We start from the raw sequence: 27,660 nt of genomic DNA, 5'->3' as shown, positions 1-27,660 counted from the left end.
TCTGGAAGATGCGCCTATTCTGGCACTTGGCCACTCTCTTCCCACTCCCGTGTAGCGGTGGGATATGGGGTAATGAAGGGTTAATGTCACCTTGCTATTGTAAGGTGACATTAAGCCAGATTAATAATGGAGAGGCGTCAATTATGTCACCTATCCATTATTAATCCAATTGTATGAAAGGGTTAAAACACACACACACATTATTAAAAATTATTTTAATGAAATAAACACACAGGTTTTAATATTTTATTGGTCTCTCAATCCACCTGAAGACCCTCGCTTGGCAAAATAATAAACCAACAATATACATACCCTCTGATGAACTGTCACGTCCCACGAAGTAAATCCATCTGAAGGGGTTAAATCAATTTACAGGCAGGAGCTGTGCTAAAGCGCTCGCTCGTACCTGTAAACCCCGGGTGCTGAAAGGAAAGCTGGGTGATCTGTACTTACATTGAGTAGCGGTGAGGCGCCCTCTGCAGGATGAACTCACATGAACTCGAGCGTGGGAACTTTTCCAAGGCTGCAGTTCATGAGAACATCCAGCAGAGGGCGCCTCACCGCAACTCAATGTAAGTACAGATCACCCAGCTTTCCTTTCAGCACCCGGGGTTTACAGGTACGAGTGAGTGCTTTAGCACAGCTCCTGCCTGTAAATTGATTTAACCCCTTCAGATGGATTTACTTCGTGGGACGTGACAGTTCATCAGAGGGTATGTATATTGTTGGTTTATTATTTTGCCAAGCGAGGGTCTTCAGGTGGATTGAGAGAGCAATAAAATATTAAAACCTGTGTGTTTATTTCATTAAAATAATTTTTAATAATGTGTCTGTTTTTTAACCCGTTCATACAATTGGATTAATAATGGATAGGTGTCATAATTGACGCCTCTCCATTATTAATCTGGCTTAATGTCACCTTACAATAGCAAGGTGACATTAACCCTTCATTACCCCATATCCCATCGCTACACGGGAGTGGGAAGAGAGTGGCCAAGTGCCAGAATAGGCGCATCTTCCAGATGTGCCTTTTCTGGGGTGGCTGGGGGCAGATGTTTGTAGCCGGGGGGGGCCAATAACCATGGACCCTTTCCTGGCTATTAATATCTGCCCTCAGTCACTGGCTTTACCACTCTGGCAGAGAAAATTGCGCGGGAGCCCACGCCAATTTTTTCCGCCATTTAACCCTTTATTTTAGCAGCTACAGCACCCAAATTTTGCACATACACACTACTAACATTAGTAGTGTGGAATATGCAAAAAAAAAGGGATATGAGATGGTTTACTGTATGTAAACCATGTCTCATATCCTGTCGGGTTTGTGAAGGAGAAATGAAAAGCCGGCAATTGAATTACCGGCTTTTCACATATATCGCGCTGAATTAAATATAAATACAGAATATATATATATGTGTCTCAAATATATATATATATATATATATATATATATATATATATATATATATATATATATATATATATATATATATATATATATATATATACACACTGTATATATGTTTTAACGAACATTTGAGCACATAAATCCATTAGATGTCGGTTTTGCAAGCCTGCGAGAAAATATCGCAGTATGGATGCCATACGGATTACATACGGAGGATGCCATGCGCAAAATACGCTGACACACCCTGCCTTCGGATGACATACGGACCACTATTTTGGGGACTTTTCTGCGTATTACGGCCGTAAACAACGGACCGTATTTTTATACGCTGAGTGTGAGGCCGGCCTTAGCCCTCATTCAATCATCCTTTTTTGCTTTTGAGTGCCATCCGTGTTAATTTTTTTTTTTTGTCTATGGGGTCATTCACATGCCCGTAATTTTCTGCAAACCGCAGAAAAAGTGCAGAGACATATCCAAATTTTGAGCCATGTCTCATATGTGAATCGGCAATTACATTATGAGCCTGGAGTTACGGGCTTTTCTTGAGCGAACGTGGGTCGGATCAGATGTTATCTAAGCATGCTCGAGTGCTAACCAAGTGATTTTGGCGTGCTTGAAAAATATTTTCCCTGCAGCTGCATGTCTGGCGCTATGTAAGTAAAATAAATAATGGGATCCAACAGTTGTCAGAAAGCGAACCCCACTCACTATCATCACGTGTGACTGTGGCAGAGGGACAATCTTTAGCCCAAACCTAAAGAGAAATAAACACACGCACTTTGTGATAGTCACGCAGCTTTACTCCAGGTTTTGTAGTGTACCAATAGGTTTCATAAAATTATATACATTTCCTATATACAGTGAAGATTATACTGAGCAGTGAAAAGATAGCGGCTACAAATACAGTAAGGTCAGGAATACTGAAATCATGGGCTGGTACATGCCCTAGTGATTCGGAGCTGCGGCCTCCCATGGCAGAAACCAGAGAACCTGTTTTTTTATGACTGGTTGTAAATTGTGATGCTCCTACGGTATGATAGTATTGGGGTACGTGCCCACCAAGGTTTTTGATGAGTCTTAATGGAGGGCGTCTGCTTAAAAAAAAAAAAAACGCCCAGAAAACACTTTATTGAAAAATGACTACTGTCATACATTCAGGCTTTGATTTTTTTTTTTTGTAATTGGTTTCAGGTTTTCAAAGAAGTCAAGTGTTTCAACAACAGCAACAAAAAAAGTGATTTGTCTATTCTTCAGTTTTCCTGCTGTGAAAATGCTCCATAAGTGAAAGGGTAGGCTGCAAAAAACTCCACAAAGGCACCTTGGAGTTTAAGTGAAGTTTAGGTTAAGTTTTAATGAAGATTTTTTTATGCCATTTTTGCTTTAAAATTAAGACTAGATTATAAAATAGATTAAAAAAAATATAAAGGAAAGGCTTTGGCATACAAAATTGGCAAATTTTGGGGTATCTGATTGAAGAGTACGCACAGGTCAAGGTGTCAGATACACCAAGAAATGTGCTCTACTCATGGCTGGAAGTACATCTCTGTCGTAATTTATGGCACTTTTGGGGTGTAAGTTATAATGAAGTTGTCGTCCAGGAGGCCCCGCCAAGCTTCAGACACTTTTTCTGGTGGCAGAGTAGCCAGGAACTGGTGTCAAAGCTCAAAGTGACAACATTTTGAGACATTTCAAACAGATTTGAGCCAAAATTCTGGCAAACACACTTTTGGATCCAGCTGTGGTTGAAGTTTTGCTTTTCCGTGGATTACGGTTTCTACAAGTCTGACCTGGTACCAGACACAGGAGCAGGAGACTCCGAGTCACACGGACACATGAAAAGTAGTGATGTGATCATGCCCCCGTGACGGAGCCGCGTAGGCTGGGGACTCGCATCACCTCGGGAAATGTAGAAGTGGACCAATCAGCAGCAAAATATGTACCAATTCAGCCATTCTTAAAGAGGATGTCTCTTAAGGACAACATGTATCTATATGCCCTATTACGGCATATGACCATAATATGCTCAGTAGCCACTCTACTAGCCAAAAAGATGGGTTGCTATTTACAAGCAGCTCCCTTTCTGGTGGACTCCTGTATTACATGGACGTCCATTCATCTGAAGGTTTGATATACAATACCAGACTCCACATTCGCTGCTGTGAAAGCAGGACTTGGCGCCATCACCTGATGAACCATTTTGTCATGGGGTATCTTAATTGAGACAATCCCTTGAATGTTTAGCGAGCACTGTGCTTCTCTTTCTGACCTATTAAAAAGTTTAAAAACTGTAAAATTTCCCAATATGAAGCTTGAGAGAAAACAATAAGTAAGTTTTAACACTGGATCAGAGTAGTTTTGACATTCTGGTAGGCGTTGATGTCCCACATTGTTCTACTTGACGTGCCAATTTCCCGTCTTCTTCACTGGCGATCCACAATGTCTTTACGAGTAATCCAGAATCGGCCAACTTACCGATGGACCATTGCCTGGTGGCGGACCTCACTTGGCCACATCAGTTCCAATCATTAGTCGCCTCTAGTTCTGCAAGTATAAAATACTGATGTCATAGTATGGTCACCAGCGCAAGGACACACATTTACCAGTCCCTGTTGTGCATCTCAAGAGATGACATCGTGTGTGTCACTGTTGGGTCTTTGCCGCATTGCCAATGGCGGGAGTGGCTTTCCATAAAAATCTAAGTCAAGACAAACAGCAAAACACAAGAAAGAATGGTCCAATTAGTACCATAGGGTGCAGGTATTCAGAGCTTTTTAGGCAGCACATGCAGAGTGAGGATGGTGCTTAGGGCTGATGATCAGGACCAGTGCTCAATGGAAAAGAATCAATGAGTGTTAGATGGATGACACACCAAACGAGAGAAATCCTCAGCAGCACTAAAGGGGTTGGTATGAAGGGCCCAGTTCATGGCTTCCCACTGGTGCTGCCTTCTGAGAGGTCTCTATAACATAATAGAGGATAACTAAATGGTGGAACTTTAAATGCAGACACTCCTTACCCTGTACGGCTTAGGCGCTACTTCCCTTGTTCACATTGTTCCTGACAGGCAGAGGTAGTCAGACTGAACGGCATAGATGGATCCATTGCAGATCCACTGTAAAATACGCCATCAAAAATCGGCAATTTCCGTAGCAGAACGGGCATGATGCCAATTTGAGGTTTTGTACCATGCCTCGAATCGTGTTGCCGAAAAAAATGCCAACTCACCTCCTGGACCAGCACCGCTCCCCCACTCGGCCAGCAAACCTGTCACATTAACAATGTCATGTGAGCGCTGCAGCCTATGTCACGAGATCGCCAGTGGATCCAGGGATCAGAGCGGAGACGCGCACCGGTCTGGTAAGTATGCTTTTTTTTTTTATGCATCATTTTGGGGACATTCTTAAGTAGGCAATTTTTTTTAATAATTAAAAGAGGTTTTCCCAGGATCTTGGAATAATAATAATGTCCACAATGGGATGTGTTTACATAAAATGTTCCTGTGCTGAGATAATCTTATAAATGTGCTCCTGCTGTGTACTGTGTAATGGCTGTGTCTGACCGTACAGGAATATGGTCTGATCATACCACAGCTCCTGGGCAGGGGAGGAAGCAAAAGAGAATGTACAGACAGGACAGCCGGGGATCGTAACTGATTATTTTTGTAAGGTAAAACATTTCACTGCCTATTTTTATGCAATGTTTTACTTCAAAGAACCATTTATGATCCCCGGCTGTAATGTCAGTACACCTTTTTTCTCTCCCCCTGCCCAGGAGCTGGGTTATGATCAGACGGTCAGACACGGCCATTACACAGTACACAGCAGGGACACATTCATAAGATTATCTCAGCACAGGAACATTTAATTCAAAACACATCCAATTGTGGAAATTATTATTATTATTATTCCAAAATCTACTTATTAAAATTAACTTTTGTTAGTGGAAATAAGTGTTTTAAGTAGTCTGGTGTTATAGAAAACCAGCATGAGAAGCAGTGGGGAAAATGATCACACCTGCAACCATCAGTTTGCCGTTTTTCATGTTCCATATGGCTTCTGAAAGAATGTGAGTAGTAACCTTTACGGTTTGCTTAAGGAACACTAGTTTTCCTTTTCCATGCTTATCCCCAGGGATTGAGGCCTAGAATAGCTCAATCTTCAAGGATATCCTTGCCAGTAAAAACACTGGACCACCCTTCCTTCCCCCGTAGGGAAATCTGAAGGACCCTATAATAGATCAGTTGGGAAACCTTTATCTTGCTTGTACACAGATCTCTTCTAGACATCGAGGCTGCATAGTAGAGGCCTGACCTAGTGTGGACACAGGCGGCTGGAATACAGACACCTTGTAACATCCATATTACGGCTGCAAAACCCAACCCAGATGGTGATTCTCCCGCCCCGTGCTAGCAGCAATGTTAGTCTAGGTCACAGAAGAATCAAGAATGACAGAAAAAAAGATGCAAGAGAATAAGTTAGGAAAGTCAGGTAAATGATTGGCACAAAAGACAGAGGATGGAAAATGATTTATTAAGTGTAAAGAGCAACGGAAAATATAGATTAAGACAGAACATGTATATTAGATGAGTAATTAAGTTCTCTTCACATTGTGGGCCTTCATTTAGGAATCAGTCAGGCGGTCTTATAAATAAACTATATAAAGCCACATTTGTAGCCAGACCTCTATACGAGTCCTGGAAGACACCTACGCCCAGCCACCAAAGGCGAGGAGCCTGGATCTTCATCTTCGTGCATGCAGCTCTGGAGTCTGGCAGCCATACTACTCTGCAGCGTGCCGAGGGCGGCAGCTGAATGATTTACAGCTACTAGCCAGGCTGAGTACATGTGGGGGTTGCCTGGTTGCTAGGGAATCGCCACATGTAATCAGCCTGGCTAGTAGCTGTAAATCATGCAGCTGCCGTGATGAAAACAATCTCCAAGCAGTCATAAATACTCGGAGACCACCCGAGCAACGAGTATACTCGCTCATCACTAGAGACCAGTCATTTTTGTATTGCTAGTTTTACGAAATACATTCTAGACTAAAGGGCTGTTTCTGGATTTTCCTGAAAAAAAAAAAATAAATTAAAAAAAAAAAATCGCACACTGCTCCTCTGCCTTATGACTTCCGGCTTGCAGCACTCCTGGCCGATTGACATTGTAGCGCTGCTGTCCTGAACTGTGCGCTCCTGATGAAGCATCGGAACTGCAGTGATACTGAATGTGGCTGGGATTAAAGCTCACAGCAAGCGCCAGCGACCCCGGACAACCTCAGTGCAGTGCTTACAAGCTCACCAAAAAGAGTATGCGAGCACTGCACATGTTTGGCCACCTCCGCTAGATTGCAGAGGCGGCTGATCCTCTTGGCAATAAGCAGTAAACAATAAAAAAGAAAAGGAGGATGGACAAATTTTAATAAAAAGGAAATTGGAAAGTTACTTGTTTTTTGCAAGCACTACCCAACACTATACAATTGTGCGCAAAAGTTTACATACCCCGGCAGAATTGTTGCTTTCTTGGCCTTTTTTCAGAGAATATGAATAACAACACCAAAACTTTTTCTCCACTCATGGTTAGTGGTTGGGTGAAGCCATTTATTGTCAAACCACTGTAATTTCTCTTTTTAAATTATAATGACAACCCAAAACATCCAAATGACCCAGAGCAAAAGATCACATACTGTGGTGATTTTGGCCTGGTAACATGCACAGAAGTTGACAAAAATGGGTTTGAGTGGCTACTAAAGGTAACATCCTCACCTGTGACCTGTTTGCTTATAATCAGTGTGTGTGCATAAAAGCTGAATGAGTTTCTGGGATCCAGACAGACTCTTGCATCTTTCATCCAGCCACTGACATTTCTGGATTGTGACTCACGGGGAAAGCAAAACAATTGTCAACAGATCTATTGGAACAGGTAGTTGAATTGTATAACACAGGAAAGGGATACAAAAAGATATCCAATGAGTTGATAATGCCAGTCAGCAGCGTTCAAACTGTGATTAACAAATGGAAAATCAGGGGCTCTGTAAAAACAAAACCACGGTCAGGTAGACCAACAAATATGTCATCCACAACTGCCAGGAAAAAAGTTTGGGATGCAAAGAAAAACCCACAAATAACATCAGCTGAAATACTGGACTCTCTGAAAACTATCAGTGTGGCTGTTTAAAGATGCTCAATAAGGAGGAACTTGAAGAAAAATGGGCTGCATGGTTGAGTTGCCAGAAGCAAGCCATTACTGTGCTGATTCCACAAAGTATCTCGTCTACAATATGCAAAACAGCACAGAGACAAGCCTCAAAACTTTTGGGACAAGGTAATTTGGAGTGACGAGACCAAAATTGAACTTTTTGGCCACAACCATAAACGTTCCATTTGGAGAGAGATCAACAAGGCCTATGATGAAAAGAACACCATTCCTACTGTAAAGCACGGAGATGGATCGCTGATGTTTTGAGGTTGTGTGGGCTACAAAGTCACAGGAAACTTGGTCAAAGTTGAAGGAAAGATTAATGCAGCACGTTATCAGTGAATATTGGGGGTTAAATTTGCACTCATCAGCCTGGAAGCTGCACATGGGACGTACTTGGACATTCCAACATGACAACGATCCACAACACAAGGCCAAGTCGACCTGTCATTGGCTACAGCTGAACAAAGTGAAGGTTCTGGAGTGGCCATCTCAGTCTCCTGACCTCAATATCATTGAGCCACTCTGGGGAGATCTCAAGTGTAGTTCATGCTAGACAGCCCAGGAATTTACAGTAAGTGGAGGCTTTTTGCCAAGAAGAGTGGGCAGCTTTACCATCTGAGAAAATGAAGAACCTCATCCACAACTACCACAAAAGCCTTCAAGCTGTCACTGATGTTAGAGGGGCAATACACGGTATTAAGAAATGGGGTATGAACTTTTGATCAGGGTCATTTGGATGTTTTGGGGTGTCGTCATGATTTTAAAAGAGAAAACACAGTAGTTTTATAGTAAATTACTTCACCCAACCACTAACCATGAGTGGAGAAAATGTTTTGGTGTTGTCATTCATATTCTCTGAAAAAAGGCAAAGAAAGTACAAATTCTGCAGGAGTATGTAAACATTTGAGCACAACTATACCTCTATTAAAATTGGAATAATCCTGGAGGATCTCCTCATAGCGCTCTGCATGGAGCTGTTCCTCTGTTATTCCACCAAGGATAACTTGACTAGTTGACCTTTCCATTTTTCTTGTAAAGGGGTCTGTATACATTCACACTGTCTGATTAGTTGGGACAGTATCAGCCTGTGAGACTGGTAAATGCCCAGTTTAGTTGTAATAAATAATGCTCCAGTGTAGTTATTTCATAGGGAATATCAAAAAGATGTAAAGAATAATACAGTTTTTGTACGGCTTGTTCGGGTCAGACACACGTGTCCGGCAGGCAGCGATTACATGTGTCCGGCAGGCACAGGACGTACAGAGGCCGATGCTGGATCTGTTAGACTATTGTAAATTTTATACAGGGAAACTGTCAGTAGGATTAACCCTTCTAAGCCGTGAGGATAGCCAGGCAGGTCATAGGAAGCTGAATAAAATGATATCTGCGATATGATTTCTTATTCCAAAGAAATCTATATTTATCTTATGTGTAAAACCTCTGTTAAGATCTATGTGCCAGACCCTGATCTCCCTGAGAATCTGCCTACAGAGATTATTTTAAGAGGGGACATTACCAGTCTCAGACATGTCATGACTGATAGTCTGCTTTAATAATGACACACAGCTCTGCAGTGAGATCAGAAATAACACAGTACAGCAGAGCTAACACAGTACAGCAGATGTGAACTTTCATTACAAACACTTTTGCAGCAGCAACTGTAGAGTTATGCGTGTTTATAACCAAAAAAAAGTACAGCAGCATTCACCTTGTCTCATTACAAACAACACAAACATTTGCAGTTGTCATCCTCATTTTCAGCTTCCATCTCACAAGCAACCAGTGTGGGTAGAAGGGCAGTACAGCAGAGCGGACGGCACTATGAGAGGACAACTGCAAATGTGTTTGTAATGAGACAAGGTTAGTTATATAAAGGCACTGCTCGCTATACAGCAGAGCTGACAACACTATGAGAGGACAAGTGCTACTGCAAATGTGTTTGTAATGAAACAAAGTTCACTTCTGCTGCACTTTTAGATCTGCTCTACTGTGTTAGCTCTGATCTCACTGCAGATCTCTGAACTCACTGTGTGTGATTATGAGAACAGACTGTCAAGTCGTTACATGTCTCACACTGGTAATACCACCCTTCTATATAAAATAATCTCTGAGAATCTGATGCAGATCAGTGTCCAGCCCATAGATATTAAAGGGGTTGTCCGGTTAAAACTGACAAGTCTGCAGTCACTCTGTGTGACTTAGGCTACTTTCACACTAGCGTCGGGAACAACCCGTCGCCGTGCGTCGGGCTGACGTTCCCGACACTAGCGTGGTCTCCGCCGCACAACGGGGGCAGCGGATGCATTTTTCCCACGCATCCGCTGCCCCATTGTGAGGTGCGGGGAAGTGCGGGGAGGTGGGGGCGGAGTTCCGGCCGCGCATGCGCGGTCGGAAAAAGCGGACCGTCGGGAGCAAAAAACGTTACATGTAACGTTTTTTTCTCCCGACGGTCCGCTACCACACGCCCAAGCGTCGCAAAACGGACGCGACGTTTGGCAATGCGTCGCAAATGCGTCGCTAATGTTAGTCTATGACGAAAAAACGTATCCAGCAAGAACTTTTGCTGGATGCGTATTTTCGGCAAAACGACGCATTTGCGACGTATTGCAGTTAACGCTAGTGTGAAAGTAGCCTTATGAATCCCCCCAGCGCACACACTGTGCGCTGTGGGGATTCGCTGGTTTCACACACACGAGAACGAAGACTATGTTATACATACCCCCGGCCAGTGGGCACAGCCTCGTTCTCCATATAGTTGTATGGAGTGAGGCCGGGCCCTCCAGTCAGTAACGCCCACTCTATCCGACCGCGTCACCAAACGAGGCCCACTGGCCAGACGTGTATATAACTCATACATAGCCTGTGTGCGAATGTCTGAAACTGGCGGATCCCCGCAGCACACATTGCGTGCGCGGGGGGGGTTAGTCATAAGTCACACAGTGACTGCAGGCTTATTTTGGACCGGATAACCGCTTTAAAAGCCCAGTTGCATATGAGAAAAGTGCATATCTCAGTAGAATGTGAATTTCTCTTTAAAAAGAGATTGCAGATATCATTTTATTTTAACATTCCTGTGACCTACATGCCCACATGGGTGGCTTAGGAGGGTAGATCCCACAGACAGATGCCCTTTAACTATTTTGGATGTTTAAAAAAAAGCAGGAGAGGACAAACCCCCTGATTGTTATGCAAGAAATTTTAAGGCCATGTTCACACGCTGCGGTTTTTACCGCGGAACCGCCGCGATTTTGATGCTGCGGGTCCGCAGCAGTTTCCATAGCGTTTACATTAACATGTAAACCCTATGGAAACCGCAAACCGCAGTGCACATGCTGCGGGAAAAACCGCGCAGAAACGCAGCGGTTTACAACCCGCAGCATGTCACTTCTTTGTGCAGAATCGCTGCGATTCTGCACCCATAGGAATGCATTGAACCGCTTACTTCCCGCATGGGGCTGTGCCCACGTTGCGGGAAGTAAGCGGATAATGTGCGGGTGGTACCCGGGGTGGAGGAGAGGAGACTCTCCTCCAGGCCCTGGGAACCATAAAATAGTGTAAAAAAAAGAATTAAAATAAAAAATGAAGCTATACTCACCTCTCAGCGCTGCCCGCGGCCGTCCGGTCTCAGTTGCTGTGCCGAACAGGACCTGTGGTGACGTCACGAAGGTCCTTGTCAGCACAGCCGCTTGCAGCGCCGGGGAGATCGCGACATCAGAGGGTGAGTATAGCCAATTTTTATTATTTTTTACATTACTATTGATGCTGCATATTGCTGCATATGCAGCATCAATAGTACAGCAGTAATCCCGCAGCGGAAACCGCGGAACAAACCGCGATAAATCTGCAGGGATAACCACAGCGGTTTTGCCCTGCAGATTTTCAATTCCGCTGCGGGATTAACCCGCAGAGGAACCCGCAGAGTGTGAACATGGCCTAAGACTTTTTTTGTTTATGTAAATAGTCGGTGGAAATGGGAGACATTTTACCACCATTACTGTAATCCGGCTAATTTCCACTGATTCTCCCATTCGATGTATGACTATTATACAGTCCGGACCTCCCCTTCATCAAGATTCATGGAGTTAGAATTTGAAAAACAGAAAACAAACTGTTAAAAAAAAAAAAAAAAAAAGGAAAGACATGCGAGATACCAAAAAAAAAAAAAAAAAAGAAAAGATTGACACCCCTCTCATGTTTGGAAATGGCCACACGTGAAGGAAGCGATGCTAATGGAGAATGGAGTTTGCATGCGAAGAAACAGAAGATAAAGGCATTCTACAATTACCATTATGATGTGTTTCTCCAAGAGGCTCAAGTTTTGGAAGTCTAGTAACTTTTGGGGTTCCCCAGCCAACTACAGGGAAAACAAACAGAATTTACACTTAAAATAAAAAAATTAAATGACTAGTCAGAGGCTCAGAGAAAACTATAAGAGGAGAAGCTGACCAGTGTCCTGGAAACAGAACGCAGTCACAAATTGGACAATGTAGAAAACTTTACAGTCATTTACTATATAAATCGCACGATTTACAGGTGCAGGACTAAAAACAGTCGCAAATACTGACCTCAAAACACTTCATGACACGTCACAAGGCTGCAGTGGGGTCCTACAGATGGGGGGTCAACCCATGTTAGGGAGAAACAAGGCTTCATTCAACATTTGTTGTTTTCAATACAAGGAACCATATTTTTTTTTTTTCAGTGTGTTGCATCCAAATTTCACCTATTTTTCGTTCACATAATCATTTTTACCATGCGTGTTACATCTGTTTTTCTCATATGCAAAAAATAAGATTTACAAGCTTCTTCCACCAGTAAAACAGGACAACAATCTGATAAAGCACACACGCCATCCGTGATCATCAGTTTTTTCCATTGATTAGAATGGGCGAGTTTGATCACTGACTCCTATGAAAAACAGGTGTCTTTATCTTTTAAGGACACCATGAGTGCAAAAGAAAAAAAAAATAAATAAAAAGCCATCCACTTCTGCTCTGGGGCCTGGATCATACTGGCCCTTTCGCATCGATGGGTCAATGAAAAATATAAACTAGAAGCTCATGGATGCAACATGACTGTCTGTTTTTACTATTTAATGGATAGAAGTAGATAGGAATTCATTTTTTACTTTTTTTTTTTTCTCCAATAAACCCACAGATGGTAAAATGGACACAGACTAAGAATGGGTGACAGTGAGACAGCGCACACTGATGAAAACACGCATGTCATGATAACACCTTACATTGGGAGATCCCGACTATATGCAGGGACCCAGGCCCGTTCCCTCACTTCATCCTGGACGTGTCATAAAAGTCATCAGTGGGAAAATCTCTAACAATAAAATATTGCACAGTGGAAATCTATACATACAGTAACGAAGCATATAAAATATTAAAAGGGTATAAAATGCAGTTCCTCAATCACAGGCAAAAGGCTAAAAGTGCCGAGCGTTTATTGCAATGTAGTGCATGGCCGTAGAATCTAGGACATTTGCATCTGACGAAGCTCTGACGGCGAGATCGGCACTGTGCAGGCGATACACCAAGATACCCATGATGGCGGTCTTCAGTCACAGTCTGTCATTTGCTTGGTTAGCGTCCAGCAGGAGGCGCACTTCTCTACTCACCGGGTAGCTGGGGTGGCGGGGTCGCTGGGCTCTTTATATCTGACTCCTCAGAGCAGAAAGGCTCGATTTTATTTCTTTTCATTTTTAGCTTTTTCATCTTCTTTTTGCTTTGAGCTTTTATAAAAAAAAAAGAAAGCCAAGACAAATACATTATTAATGGAATGTATAGTTTAATTCATTTACATTAAAGTATAGCTACATGTAAGTTTCATAATTAGTAAAATGGAGATACTGGAGCTGTGTCATGTACCAAAGACATTTTTTTTTAATTTTTTAACTCACTTGGCCGCTGAGGCCACTTAAGGGGTATTCCCATCTTCAAGATCCTATCCCAATATGTAGTAGGAATAATAACAATAGGAAATACCTCTAATTAGAAATGTATAGTTCTTCTGATAAGCTATGGAATGTGGATTACCCCATGTGCAGAGCATTGCAGTTGCTTAGGTATCCATCATTCCAATCACTAACAACTACCTGTCAGTATATGAGTGGTTGTAACCATGGATACCCAAGCTACCACAATGCCCTGAACGTGAAGTAAGCCACATAGCTAATCACAAGAACTATACTATATTTCTAACTAGAGGTATGGGCTAATATTAGTATTATTAATCTTACTACATTCTGGGATAGGATCTTGGAGATAGGACTAGCCCTTTAAAGACTGCTGATTGCACAGGGTGTCTTCACTTCTAATCCAGGCAGAGACCACCAGAGTTGCAGGAATCACAGAGGGAGGTGACACTCCTTTCCACAATTTATAAAAATCCCTTTTTATTGTTGACTTTTTTTTGCAAGTTTTCTGGCATAATGGTGCTTGAAATGTTGCAATTTGTTTGCATTTTTTTTTTTTGCATACATTTGCATTGAGCAAACTTTTGCGGTTGAATGATGCCACAAATTCATTAAGAGGTGCCTCTTACTGCAGTGGCCAGTTCATCAAGACTATTTTACAATACACCATTCTGGATCAGTCGGCGACAATGTCTTTTTAGCAAATATTATCTCTCATTTTTCAAAAACTTCCCGGTGTTCGTGACATCCGTAAAAAGTGTCCGATAAAAGTCAATATATAATTACAGTCTTCAGCTAAAAAGGCAGGTTTAGACAATTTTCTGCCAAAAAATTAAAATATTCACAGAGCAATCATGAGTGACAAATACTCTTAACCCCTTAATGACTGGAGCTTATTTCGGTTTTCGCTACTCTTCTTCCCAGAGCCATTTTATTTTTTCATCAATATGACCATGTGAGGGGTTATTTTTTGTGGGACGAGTTGTACTTTTGAACAACATCATTGGTTTTACCATGTCGTGTACTAGAAAACGGGTAAAAAATTCCAAAGTGCGGTGAAATTGCAAAAAAGTGCAATTCTACAGTTGTTTTTTGTTTCGCTTTTTTGCTAGGTTCACTATGTGCTAAAACTGACCTACCATTGTGATTCTCCAGGTCAGTACGAGTTCATGGACACCTAACATGTATAGGTTATTTTTTATCTAAGTGGCGAAAAAAAATTCCAAACTTTGCTAAAAAAATAAAAAAAAGTTGCGCCATTTTCCAATACTCGTAGCGTCTCCAGTTTTCATGATCTGGGGTCGGTTGAGGGCTTATTTTTTCGTGCCGAGCTGACGTTTTTAATGCAGATATGTTCTTTTGATCGCACGTTATTGCATTTTAATGCAATGTCTTGGCAACCAAAAAAAACAATTCTGGCATTTTAAATTTAAATTTTTTTTCTTGCTACGCCGTTTGGCGATCAAGTTAATCATATATATATATATATAATCTGGCGATTCTGAAGGCGGCGATACCAAATGTGTGTATATTTGATTTTTTTTAATTGTTTTATTTTGAATGGGGTGAAGGGGGGTGATTTAAACTTTTATATTTTTTTTCATATTTTTAAAACATTTTTTTTTCCAACGCTGGAGCGGTGCCACTAATGTAAGTTCCCTGGCCCTAATTTCATACTTACCAGCTCTTCCCGGTGCCATCTTGTGACCGCAACGTCTGACTGACGGGACGTCACAGGTAATGGTCACAGGCTCGCAGTGTAAGTCTACCTACCTCTCTCTGGCCCTGTCCTGGCTCTCATACACTTACATTGAGTAGTGATAGTGACCTCCATCTCACACAGCAAAGTGCTTGAGACCAACTGGGGCAGAGCCGGGAACAGGAGAAGACGGCGGCTGGCAAGTATGAGACTGGGCACGAAACTTAGATTAATACCACCAGTCCAGCTCAGCAATAATACAAAAAGCTGGAGTGGTGCTTTAACCCACTTTGCTGTCCCTGTCCCCATCTACACAGTAGAGCTGAGAATAATTAAGAAAAAAAAGGTACCGGATTCCCTCCGTTCAGAAGGATCTACACTGGTGTCGTCCTGCTCCAGCTTCTGGGCCAAAGCATCTCTGTAGGAGTCTATTAAATGTCCGTCCTGCGATGCCCGGCCACTCTCACTGCCCTCACTTCCAGAATCCATCTCCTCTTCTTGTGCCTTCGGCTCCAGAGCAAGGTCTACTCCATTCTGTCCATTCACCATTTTTTGACGCTTTTTCTCTTTTTCCTTCCTGAGTTTTTCTTCATTCTAGTTATAAAAATAAGGTGGGGGGGGGGGGAATACATCATAATCCAGGTAATATTGGTCTCGAGCCGACGAAAGGTTATTAAAATAGTGTTATAACGTGTGTGTCTGCCATATGTCCTATACACAGTATGTCACCAGGCCTTCACAGGACAGGTAAGCCCTATATACATAGTATATACCACCTCCATTCTATGTCACAGGGCCCCACAGGACAGCTGTTCCCTATATACAGTATATAGCGCCACTATTCTATGTAACCAGGGCCCCACAGGACAGCTGTTCCCTATATACAGTATATAGCGCCTCTATTCTATGTCACCAGGGCCCCACAGGACAGCTGTTCCCTATATACAGTATATAGCGCCACTATTCTATGTAACCAGGGCCCCACAGGACAGCTGTTCCCTATATACAGTATATAGCGCCTCTATTCTGTCACCAGGGCCCCACAGGACAGCTGTTCCCTATATACAGTATATAGCGCCACTATTCTATGTCACCAGGGCCCCACAGGACAGCTGTTCCCTATATACAGTATATAGCGCCACTATTCTATGTCACCAGGGCCCCACAGGACAGCTGTTCCCTATATACAGTATATAGCGCCACTATTCTATGTCACCAGCGCCCCACAGGACAGCTGTTCCCTATATACAGTATATAGCGCTTTTATCGTATGTCACCAGGGCCCCACAGGACAGCTGTTCCCTATATACAGTATATAGCGCCTCTATTCTGTCACCAGGGCCCCACAGGACAGCTGTTCCCTATATACAGTATATAGCGCCTCTATTCTGTCACCAGGGCTCCACAGGACAGCTGTTCCCTATATACAGTATATAGCGCCTCTATTCTATGTCACCAGGGCCCCACAGGACAGCTGTTCCCTATATACAGTATATAGCGCCTCTATTCTGTCACCAGGGCCCCACAGGACAGCTGTTCCCTATATACAGTATATAGCACCACTATTCTATGTCACCAGGGCCCCACAGGACAGCTGTTCCCTATATACAGTATATAGCGCCTCTATTCTGTCACCAGGGCCCCACAGGACAGCTGTTCCCTATATACAGTATATAGCGCCACTATTCTATGTAACCAGGGCCCCACAGGACAGCTGTTCCCTATATACAGTATATACACCTCTATTCTATGTAACCAGGGCCCCACAGGACAGCTGTTCCCTATATACAGTATATAGCGCCTCTATTCTATGTCACCAGGGCCCCACAGGGCAGCTGTTCCCTATATACAGTATATAGCGCCACTATTCTATGTAACCAGGGCCCCACAGGACAGCTGTTCCCTATATACAGTATATAGCGCCTCTATCGTAGGTCACCAGGGCCCCACAGGACAGCTGTTCCCTATATACAGTATATAGCGCCACTATTCTGTCACCAGGGCCCCACAGGACAGCTGTTCCCTATATGCAGTATATACACCTCTATTCTATGTAACCAGGGCCCCACAGGACAGCTGTTCCCTATATACAGTATATAGCGCCACTATTCTATGTCACCAGGGCCCCACAGGGCAGCTGTTCCCTATATACAGTATATAGCGCCACTATTCTATGTAACCAGGGCCCCACAGGACAGCTGTTCCCTATATACGTGTTATCACCTCTCCAGCTATAAATCTAGCTTCCGTCTGTTGTACGCTGCCACCTTCCTATCAATGAACAGTCTGCGATTCCGGCTTTAAAACGAGGTCTCATCATGAAACCAGATCAAAGTCCAATGCAACAAAGACAACACACAGAAACTGAGGACAAACCTCGGTGACGACGGCCGATATGGGCTGGAAGGGATTGACCATAGGAACAGATGAGTCTTCATCTACCAGCTGTCGCCCCTCTCGCTCGGCTTCTTCCTTCTCCCTTTCTTCTCTGTAGGTAAATGAATGGAGCTTTAATGCCACAACAGGCGCTGGATCTGCCCCCGGCAGCCGCAGGATGTGTACCGGCAGCACTTCTGCCACTGATCGCACATATACACTGGACTGCCTGTAACATTACCATGGCACATACAGCTGTCATGGCACCCTGAAGCGGTTTTCTAGTCTCAGGAAACACCTGTCCTCCGGCTGCAGTTCATTTTTAAAGAAAAATTGTGCTTTACTCACCTTCCTGGGTCCGGCTCGGAGTCTCCGCTAGTGCTCCTGGTGTCTGTAGCTCATAAGTCACTCTACTCAGGCAGAGACGCTGAGCTCATCGACTGGCTGCAGTGCTGATGACAGAGGTGCAGACAATAACAGACACTGGTCGCAGCGGGGGAGACTTAGTGCTGGACCTGGGGAGGGGAAGTAAAGCAGGTCAGGGGTTTTCTGAAACCAGAAACCCCTTTATGTAAGCTTCGGTGATGAGTCATGACATGACAAATACATAACCGAGAGGTTAAAGGGAATCTGTCAACAGGCTTTTACTTTTTAATCTTCGAGCAGCATGATGTATGGACAGAGAACCTTATTGCAGTCTCGCTTACAGGGCTGCTTGATTAAGTTTCAATAAAATCATTGTTTTATCTGTAGCAGATTATCACTAGTTGTCTCGTGCCATGCAATCCTCCTGCTGTGCAAACCCGCCCCCACTAATTATTGGCAGCTTTCTGCCTATACACAGTGTACACGGAAAGCAGGCAATCAGTGGTGTGTGCGGGGTTATGCAGAGCTCAACTTTCAGAGACTTGCTAGATCTGCAGCAGCTAAAACAGGGGTTTTATCAAAACTACAGCAAGCAGCCCAGTAAGTGACACATCACTGGTAAATAGTCATGTGACTCCAATCCAGAGGCCAGGTGAAAGGCCTGCAAATCTGTTACCTTTCGGCAAGGATTTTGATTAGTTAAAGCTGGCGAGACGTCATCTGTCACGTCGTATCACTGACCGGAGTTTGCAAACTGACCTGCTCATCTCTAATTGCTGGAATCAAGGTCTCTGATCTCAAATTACATAGCAAAAACCTGCTGACAGATTCCCTTCAAAATTAGCTTGCCGACCGTGTAGTTCACAATGATGCCCTACAGCAGTGGTCTCCAACCCACGGCTCTTCATTGGCTGTGGAACTACATCTTCCAGCATTCAAAGCCGGCGAGCTCTAAAAGAGGTATTTTCACAAGAGCTGTACAGCACAGATTGGAGAGCACTGCTCCACCGGAAGCAGCTCGGTATGTGCAACACAGATTGCTGAGCCGCTGTTCACGAGTTCGTCTGGTCTCCCTCCAAATTGTAACCCCAAAATATGACAAATTGGACATCATTTCACATAAAATCCTGAAAATGGGATAGATAAAATTGTTGATACACTCCACCTAATGTTTGGTGGCACCCTTTGGAATAAATAACTGCAACCAGTCGATTCCTATAATCATCATTAAACTTCTTACACCTCTCAACTGGGATTTTGGAGCGCTCTTCTTTTGCACACTGCTCCAGGTCTCTCATATTTGAAGGTCGCCTTCTCCCAACAGCAATTTTAAGATCTCTCCACAGGTGTTCAATGGGATTTAAATCCGGACTTATTGCTGGACACTTCAGAACTCTTATCGCTTTGTTTCCATTTCTGGGTGTCTCATGAAGTGTTTGCTGTCACTGTCCTGTAGGAAGACCCATGAGCTAGAACGCAAAAAAAAATGTCTGACACTGGGCACTACATTGTGATCTAAACGTCTTTGGTAGTCTTCAAACTTCATGATGTCTTGAACACAGTCAAGGCACCCAGGACCAGAGGCAGCAAAATAACTTCAAAACATCTTTGAACTTCCACAATACTTGACTGTAGGTACTGTGTTCTTTTGATGATGTGCTTTACCAAAAAGCTCTCTCTTGGTCTCATCTGTCTACAAGATGCTTTCCCTTTTTAGGTCTCTTGTCAGCAGTGTGGTCCTCCTGGGTCTCCAACCATAGCATTAAACTTCATTCAAATGTCGACAGATAGTTTGCGCTGACACTGATGCACCCTGAACCTGTGGGGGCAGCTTGAATTTATTTAGAACTTGATTGAGACTGTACCATGGGTTGTAAAGTTTTTGATTATGTTGCGCAGTGTGGACAAAGGAACATCAAGATCTCTGGAGATGGACTTGTAACCTTGAGATTGCTGATATTTTTTTTCTTTTAACAGTTTTGGTTCTCAAGTCCTCAGACTTCTCTTATCTTTTTGTTCTTCAAGCTAATATGGCACAAACAGAAACACAATGCAAAGATTGAGGTAATGTCACCCCTTTTTATCTGGTTTTAGGTGTGATATTCAGATCGTCCACTCCTGTTACTTGCCACGGGCGAGTCTGAACATGCATCGCATGTTTGAAACAAAATTATTTTTTATCCACAGTATTGAAAAGGTGGCAACAATTTTGTCCGGACCATTTTTGTTTGGGGTTTTCTGTGAATTATGTCCAATTTGCTTTTTTTTTCTCTTTTTTTGTGTTGTTCCAATACACCCAATGTAAATAAACATGTGTATAACAAAACTTGCGTAACAGCAATAATTTTATGGGAGAAATACTTCATTTTCTGGAACAATTCAAAGGGTGCCAATACTTTCAGCCAAGACTGTATAAGATTTTTTCATATTGGAGTGTCCTTACAATTACATGCAAGTCTTAGGAACCAGACCACCGCTGACCACTCTAACCCCCTCAAAATACACGAGAGGTGTGCAGCTCATAGCTACAACGTGAGGGTGCACACAGACCGTTCAATAGAAAGTATAAGCTACGCAGCCGATGTTACCCACGGTGTGTGCACTCAGACAGGAGCGGTGAGCTCCTGTCTGCTGAATTCTGAACCTCTCAGTGGAGAGAAGAATGGTCGGTTGGGGTCTCTGGACCCGGACCTCCACCAATCTGCTGGTAATTATGAATAAACCTTATAAAAGTAACCACTTACACAGATGCTTTAAACAAACCTGGCATCTAGACATAAACCAATCAAACATATGCCAAAAGGCCACAATGGCATAAAGGAGCACGTCTACATCACAGTGTACATGTCTCGGAGCAGTCTGCCAGCACTGGCTGCGGATTATGGTGGCACCACCTGAAGGTTACCCTCACAGTGCGGGGTGCATTACCGTTCCTCGCGCAGCCTCTTCACCCGCTCGGCTATTTTCTGCTTGTCCTGTTCCTCTTGGGCTCGCTGTTCTGTGGTCTCCTTCTGAACACGTTCATGTAGTGCTTCAAAATCTTTGGCTATGACTTCTAGCAACCAGTTCAGACCTTTTCTTATATGCGAGTCAATTTTTTTCCCATAGCCTAAAACTGCTGAACAAGGCTCCTAAACATCAAGGAGAGGGAGAAAAAAAATAATAATTTACTGAAACCTGAAAAATCTATTCACGACATCAGCAAATCCCTTAGGATTTATACATCAGAAGTAACTCATGAGGACCTAGGTGCAGTGATCAAGTACAGGAAAGTACAGAATACAGGTGTTTACAGGTGTCTGAGTCAGGGATGACAGGTGCAATGACATCACCCATCATCAAAGCTCTCAAAGTACTGGACAGCAATGTGCTCCACTGACTCCAGGGTGTGACTTCGGGCAAAGAGCAGTCAGTGAAGCAAGAGGAGGGGATTAGAGCTGGAGTGACAGAGGCTTAGATCTACCATAGCTCTTCAGCCTCATTTGTCTTTCAAAACAGATTTCTCAGTAAGAGGAACGGACCGTCAATGTAAAGGTATTGCTGGACTTGTCTTTGAAGGAGCCACATGGGCATAGTTTGCTGCTGACAGGTCCCCTTTGGAGAAGTTCTCTGGTCATGTGATATTGAGGACCTCAATATCGGATCCGTGGTGGTTGATCAGCTGTTATTTGTTCCAGCAGTGATGTAAACATTGAGCAGAGCAGCACCGCACAGCTCCGCTCCATCTGTACATCAGCTCATTCACGAGAGCTAACGGCAGATCTGCAGGACCCAGCAGAGGCCACTACACACCGAGCGGTGCAGTGCTACCTTGTTCTCTGGTCACTGACTGGTGGGCTGCCGCTTGTAGGACCTCCACCATCTGATATTGATGTCCTAGTTTAGGGCATGTCTGGAGAACCCCATAATGATAATGTGAAAACTGCTGTGAGAACTACTTTCTCATTCTTCTGTGGATGGAGTGGTGTCAGGACTTGTTTTACTTCTCTCACCTGGTTGTAGTTTTTATTGATATCATATTGGGGTACATATGTTTAAGTTTAAAATATCTAATATAATAATCGCCAGTTGGGACTTGCAGCCGCTCTCCCCGAATCCCATAAGGTACCGCGGCAGTGTTACTTGCGCAGGCGCAGTTCGTGGCCGCAAAGCAAACATGCCTTACCGATACCGTGAGTGTAGGCGCTGCCGACATTTTGTGACAGGCCAGGGCCCCGGCACTTTCACGGTTCCATGTGCGGTGGTCTCTGGGAATATGGCCGCCGCATGCGCAGATGGTGATCTCGGGACCAAGATCTCGAGAGATGAGATTTCAGCGCTGAGAAGCACCACGATTTTATAAAAAATATATTTTTTTTCTTATTTTTCTCCTCAAAATTTGGGGTGCGTCTTATAATCTGGAGCGTCTTATAATCCGAAAAATACGGTATGTTGGAAAGCGCAAACGGTGTGAGACATGTCCGCTGCTCCTGTCAGCACCACTAAGCATACACAGATGTTAATTTCACCGCCCGCACTCCCGATGCGATAGCATTAGGCCTATTTCTAGTATTTTATATCTGACAGATCAGTCTTTTCCAGACACGACAATACCAAATATATGTGGGACCGGCACCTATCCCCAGAATGAGGCCCCGCAGACGGAGATTTGTCAATATACAGAATAAAGGGATACTCACAATTTGACATAAGCATTTGTTGTCATTCACCAATTTTTCCAGTGAAAGAAACTCTATGATATCGGCTTCTGCCATCGCACCCTCCCGATCCTGTTTATTTGCTAAACTGTAGGGTTAAAAAGAAAAAAAACAACACAACGTTGTTAGAGACTTCTCTTCCAGACAGGCGCTTTTTCACAATAAAGACCCGGGAGACTATAATGGGGAGACTACAGGGCTGTAAGGTGTAAAAAGCAGGAGGATACACAAAGACATCCAAATCCAGCTTGCTGCAGGCCAGATATGTATGTAATGATCCAACCTGATTTCTATGTACCGTAGATTGTAGCGCTGATCCCGCTGGTTTACACTCATTCGTGGGCCCATACATCGCCGAGCTTGGAACTGGAACGGGACTCATGAATCCTGAGGACATTAGGTGTAAAATGTCGGTGCTGCTCTATTTCCGGCGGAGAGATCTTTATCTGTGCGGGTCTCCACTAGAGGGAGCACAGGAGCTCTCCGCACACGGGAAGCTACAGTTAGCGGCTCGGCCATTGCTCATGGCGGCTGCAGGCTATTATTAATATATAGATTTTATGGCCATCATTAAGATCAATAGGGGGTTGACACTCAGCAATGACATCAGCCAGCATATTGCAGGGGCTATGATGCTCCAGCAAGCACCGGACCCCCTCCATTGCTATGGCGCTCTGACCCCTTCCATTGTTTTCCAGAAACAGCGCTGTATCTTTTGCAGTGTCTGTGCCTGGTATTGTAGCTCAGTCCCATGCCCTTGAATAGGACTGACCTGCTGTACCAGACCCTGCCACTCCAGTGTACAGCGCTGTACGCTGCTAAATACCCAAGAGGACCTGCTGGTTAGAGCCCTGCTGACCCTCCACCAGACAGGGAGCACCAGGAGTCTTCTACACTTAATAGTGGGAAGTCAGCACATAGTCTTCGGGCAGGAATCTTGTGTGTCTCCAGTAAGCAGTGTGCCACCACCCTGGTCTCCACTGTTCCTCCTGGTGGTGTGCCGTATGCCATCATATAAATCAGAAGTACTGGATGGGTGGCTCACAATGTATGCAGGGCACACACCAGTGACACAGCCAGCATGTGTACACAACAGTGTGACACAGCCATGCGGTTTTTGTTTTCTCACTTCACATGTGGTCATGATGGAGAATGAAACTGTCCTCATTCCTGACACCTCGGTCACTGACTCACATACCCTCAGCCCAGAAACCAATGGACAAACATCTCATTCTCACAAACAACAGGTAAAGTGATGTATGGAGACTGCATGTCCGGACTACAGTCACCACTGCATAGGATCCTGCCTGCCCCAGATACGGAGCTGTGTCACTGCACGGCCATGCCACCATCACTGGGCGCCTGATAACAAATGTCTGATTCCACAGTGGCTTTATATAGGAAGCATGAAGAGCGGAAGCTGCTCCGAGAGACAGGACGCCCTCTGTCCACAGTCTGAATAGCACATACACATACCGCGGCTCCTGGTAATAACACTCACCCCCATAATCATTATCACCCTGCAAGGCGATAGGACCCCCCATATCACCTCTATAATCAGCGCACATTAGTAGCACAAATACTACATGCAGAAACCCTGAAAGTCTGCAGAGGAGGGCACCGAGGTTACGCAGCAAGAAGTGTCCCCAGGAGGCAACACACGGTGCCCACAGGAGGCAACACACTGTGCCCCCACAGGAGGCAACACACGGTGCCCACAGGAGGCAACACACTGTGCCCCCACAGGAGGCAACACACGGTGCCCACAGGAGGCAACACACGGTGCCCACAGGAGGCAACACAAGATGCCCACAGGAGGCAACACAAGATGCCCACAGGAGGCAACACAAGATGCCCACAGGAGGCAACACGGGTGCCCACAGGCCACTGTGTAGGGTACGATTTTTGTAATAATCAGGTTGGCTTAGAGGGAGAGGAGCAGCTGCTAGATATAACAGGTGCTGTGTGTCGCCTTGTATGAGGGTACAGCAGCCCCCCAACATGTTAGAGACAGAACCCCAAAACTTGGAGACACGGACCTCACATAACAGACAACTCACGGAAACACACACAGCGTCACCTCTAACACGGCAAAATAGGCAGAAATAACTGGACCGCTCAGTCCCCCTCCTCTCAAAAATAAATTAATAAATAAATAAATTAAAAAAATGAAGTAGTGTGTATAAAAAAAAAAAAAGAAAAAAAAGGAAAAAAAAAATTTGCTTTTATGTCCTTGCCAAGTTCGGCCTTGTCTGAAGGACACCGAGTGAATCCACATCATCATCTACGTCAATATCCTAAAATATGTTCCTGGGACAAGGCTGAAAAATGTCCAAGTACAGAAAGGGAGTGTTGTCATGGGGACACGGACGTCTGTGGCATCACACAATGATAAGCAGACAAGAGTTGTGCTACCGGGACATGCATCTTGTGTGTGCGTGCACATATTATATATTATGTATTTATTACACACACACACACGTATGTAATGTGTGTAAATAATAGTGTGTACATATATATAAAATATGTATTGTGTATGTTTCTGCATGTGTGTGTGTATGAGTATCTGTGTTTATGTGCATGTATCTGGGCGTATATTTTCTAATAGAAAAAAAAAGAATTAAAGCGAGCACGGTGGCTCAGTGGTTAGCACGGTTGCTTTGCAAGCAGTTTGTATGTTTTCCCTGTGTTTGCGTGGGTTTCCTCCGGTTTCCTCCCACACTCCAAAGACATACTAATAGGGAGTCTAGATTGTGAGCCCTATTGGGGACAGCGGTGATGTTGTCTGTAAAGTGCTGTGGAATATGAGCGAGTTAAATTTTAAGAAAGTTTTATACCCTCCCACCCCCATATTGCACCTACTTGAGTTTTGAATTTCCGTGTGGATGATGACTGCCATCTGGGCCAACACGGGGCACAGACACTTCCACTGTTCTAACCCCGACATGTAACTGTCAGTGCACAAACCGGCACAACCGGTCTGCTCCATCTGTCTCCTCACAATCAATGACCATTAACCATTTCGTAAGAGCACACTAAAAAGTGAAGACGGCAGGCTTTCTACTTCCATCTTTTGACAAGTACAATACTAAGATGTAGCAGAGCTGAACCTGGGATTTACACATACAGCTACCTCTCTCACACATTTTCTAATGATGGACACCACCCTTTATAGGTCAAAGGCTCAGTCAGGATTTATTTGATGTTACATGGTAGTCGTCAGTACTCTGTGGCAGCTGGACGGGGGCAAGCTTCCTAGGCCTGAACGTGAATGCCGCCATCCTGGATGCCTAGGACATTGCCAAGGTAAAATAAGTTACACAGGGCATCAAACACCAGAAGAGCCCATCAATGCTGACATCAGAGGAAGTCCAGAGATGGAGCAGAGGAGCCAGGAGTGCCGGCATCGGAGGAAGTCCAGAGATGGAGCAGAGGAGCCAGGAGTGCCGCCATCGGAGGAAGTCCAGAGATGGAGCAGAGGAGCCAGGAGTGCCGCCATCGGAGGAAGTCCAGAGATGGAGCAGAGGAGCCAGGAGTGCCGCCATCGGAGGAAGTCCACAGATGGAGCAGAGGAGCCAGGAGTGCCGGCATCGGAGGAAGACCAGAGATGGAGCAGAGGGGCCAGGAGTGCTGGCATCGGAGGAAGTCCAGAGATGGAGCAGAGGAGCCAGGGGTGCCGGCATCGGAGGAAGTCCACAGATGGAGCAGAGGAGCCAGGAGTGCCGGCATCGGAGGAAGTCCACAGATGGAGCAGAGGGGCCAGGAGTGCCGGCATCGGAGGAAGTCCACAGATGGAGCAGAGGTGCCAGGAGTGCCGGCATGGGAGGAAGTCCAGAGATGGAGCAGAGGAGCCAGGAGTGTCAGCATGGGAGGAAGTCCACAGATGGAGCAGAGGAGCCAGGAGTGCCGGCATCGGAGGAAGTCCAGAGATGGAGCAGAGGAGCCAGGAGTGTCAGCATGGGAGGAAGTCCACAGATGGAGCAGAGGGGCCAGGAGTGCCGGCATCAGAGGAAGTCCAGAGATGGAGCAGAGGAGCCAGGAGTGTCAGCATGGGAGGAAGTCCACAGATGGAGCAGAGGAGCCAGGAGTGCCGGCATCGGAGGAAGTCCAGAGATGGAGCAGAGGAGCCAGGAGTGCCGGCATCGGAGGAAGTCCAGAGATGGAGCAGAGGAGCCAGGAGTGCCGGCATCGGAGGAAGTCCAGAGATGGAGCAGAGGAGCCAGGAGTGCCGGCATCGGAGGAAGTCCAGAGATGGAGCAGAGGAGCCAGGAGTGCCGGCATCGGAGGAAGTTCACAGATGAAGCAGAGGAGCCAGGAGTGTCGGCATGGGAGGAAGTCCACAGATGGAGCAGAGGAGCCAGGAGTGTCGGCATCGGAGGAAGTCCACAGATGGAGCAGAGGAGCCAGGAGTGTCGGCATGGGAGGAAGTTCAGAGATGGAGCAGAGGAGCCAGGAGTGTCGGCATGGGAGGAAGTCCACAGATGGAGCAGAGGAGCCAGGAGTGCTGGCATCGGAGGAAGTTCACAGATGGAGCAGAGGAGCTAGGAGTGTCGGCATCAGAGGAAGTTCACAGATGGAGCAGAGGAGCCAGGAGTGCCAGCATCGGAGGAAGTCCACAGATGAAGCAGAGGAGCCAGGAGTGTCGGCATGGGAGGAAGTCCACAGATGGAGCAGAGGAGCCAGGAGTGTCGGCATCGGAGGAAGTCCACAGATGGAGCAGAGGAGCCAGGAGTGTCGGCATGGGAGGAAGTCCACAGATGGAGCAGAGGAGCCAGGAGTGCCGGCATCGGAGGAAGTCCAGAGATGGAGCAGAGGAGCTAGGAGTGCCGGCATCGGAGGAAGTCCACAGATGGAGCAGAGGAGCCAGGAGTCCCGGCATCGGAGGAAGTCCACAGAATTTTGGTATGATGGTCACTGATTGTGTGATGCAAGTTGGAAAATGTAAAAAAAAAAAAAATTAAAAAAAATAAACTATAGTACCGTAATAAAAAAAGGGGCTC

The 27,660-nt window shown here is 44.9% G+C and overlaps 1 protein-coding gene across 4 annotated transcripts in view; it reads right to left on the bottom strand.

Annotated features, from left to right (window-relative positions):
- Nucleotides 1-2,169: 2,169 nt before the first annotated feature.
- The window catches only part of ARL13B (ARF like GTPase 13B), a 57,535-nt gene continuing 32,044 nt past the window's right edge, over nt 2,170-27,660 (bottom strand). For 2 of the 4 annotated variants that reach the window (XM_077294101.1, XM_077294102.1), the window contains exons 5-11: nt 22,643-22,748; nt 20,892-21,094; nt 17,598-17,709; nt 15,572-15,815; nt 13,226-13,339; nt 11,885-11,953; nt 2,171-4,100 (exon numbers count right to left, since the gene is read on the bottom strand). In XM_077294101.1, the coding sequence (XP_077150216.1) occupies nt 4,024-4,100; nt 11,885-11,953; nt 13,226-13,339; nt 15,572-15,815; nt 17,598-17,709; nt 20,892-21,094; nt 22,643-22,748 (925 nt within the window). In that variant the 3' untranslated portion in view covers nt 2,171-4,023. Of the gene's footprint in view, nt 4,101-11,884; nt 11,954-13,225; nt 13,340-15,571; nt 15,816-17,597; nt 17,710-20,891; nt 21,095-22,642; nt 22,749-27,660 lie in introns of all 4 variants that reach the window. The other 2 variants (XM_077294103.1, XM_077294104.1) reach the window with 2 other exon arrangements.

The sequence above is a fragment of the Ranitomeya variabilis genome, chromosome 3, assembly GCF_051348905.1.
Source record: "Ranitomeya variabilis isolate aRanVar5 chromosome 3, aRanVar5.hap1, whole genome shotgun sequence".
Classification (NCBI taxonomy): Eukaryota; Metazoa; Chordata; class Amphibia; order Anura; family Dendrobatidae; genus Ranitomeya; species Ranitomeya variabilis.
This window is presented reverse-complemented; position numbering and strand designations above follow the sequence as displayed.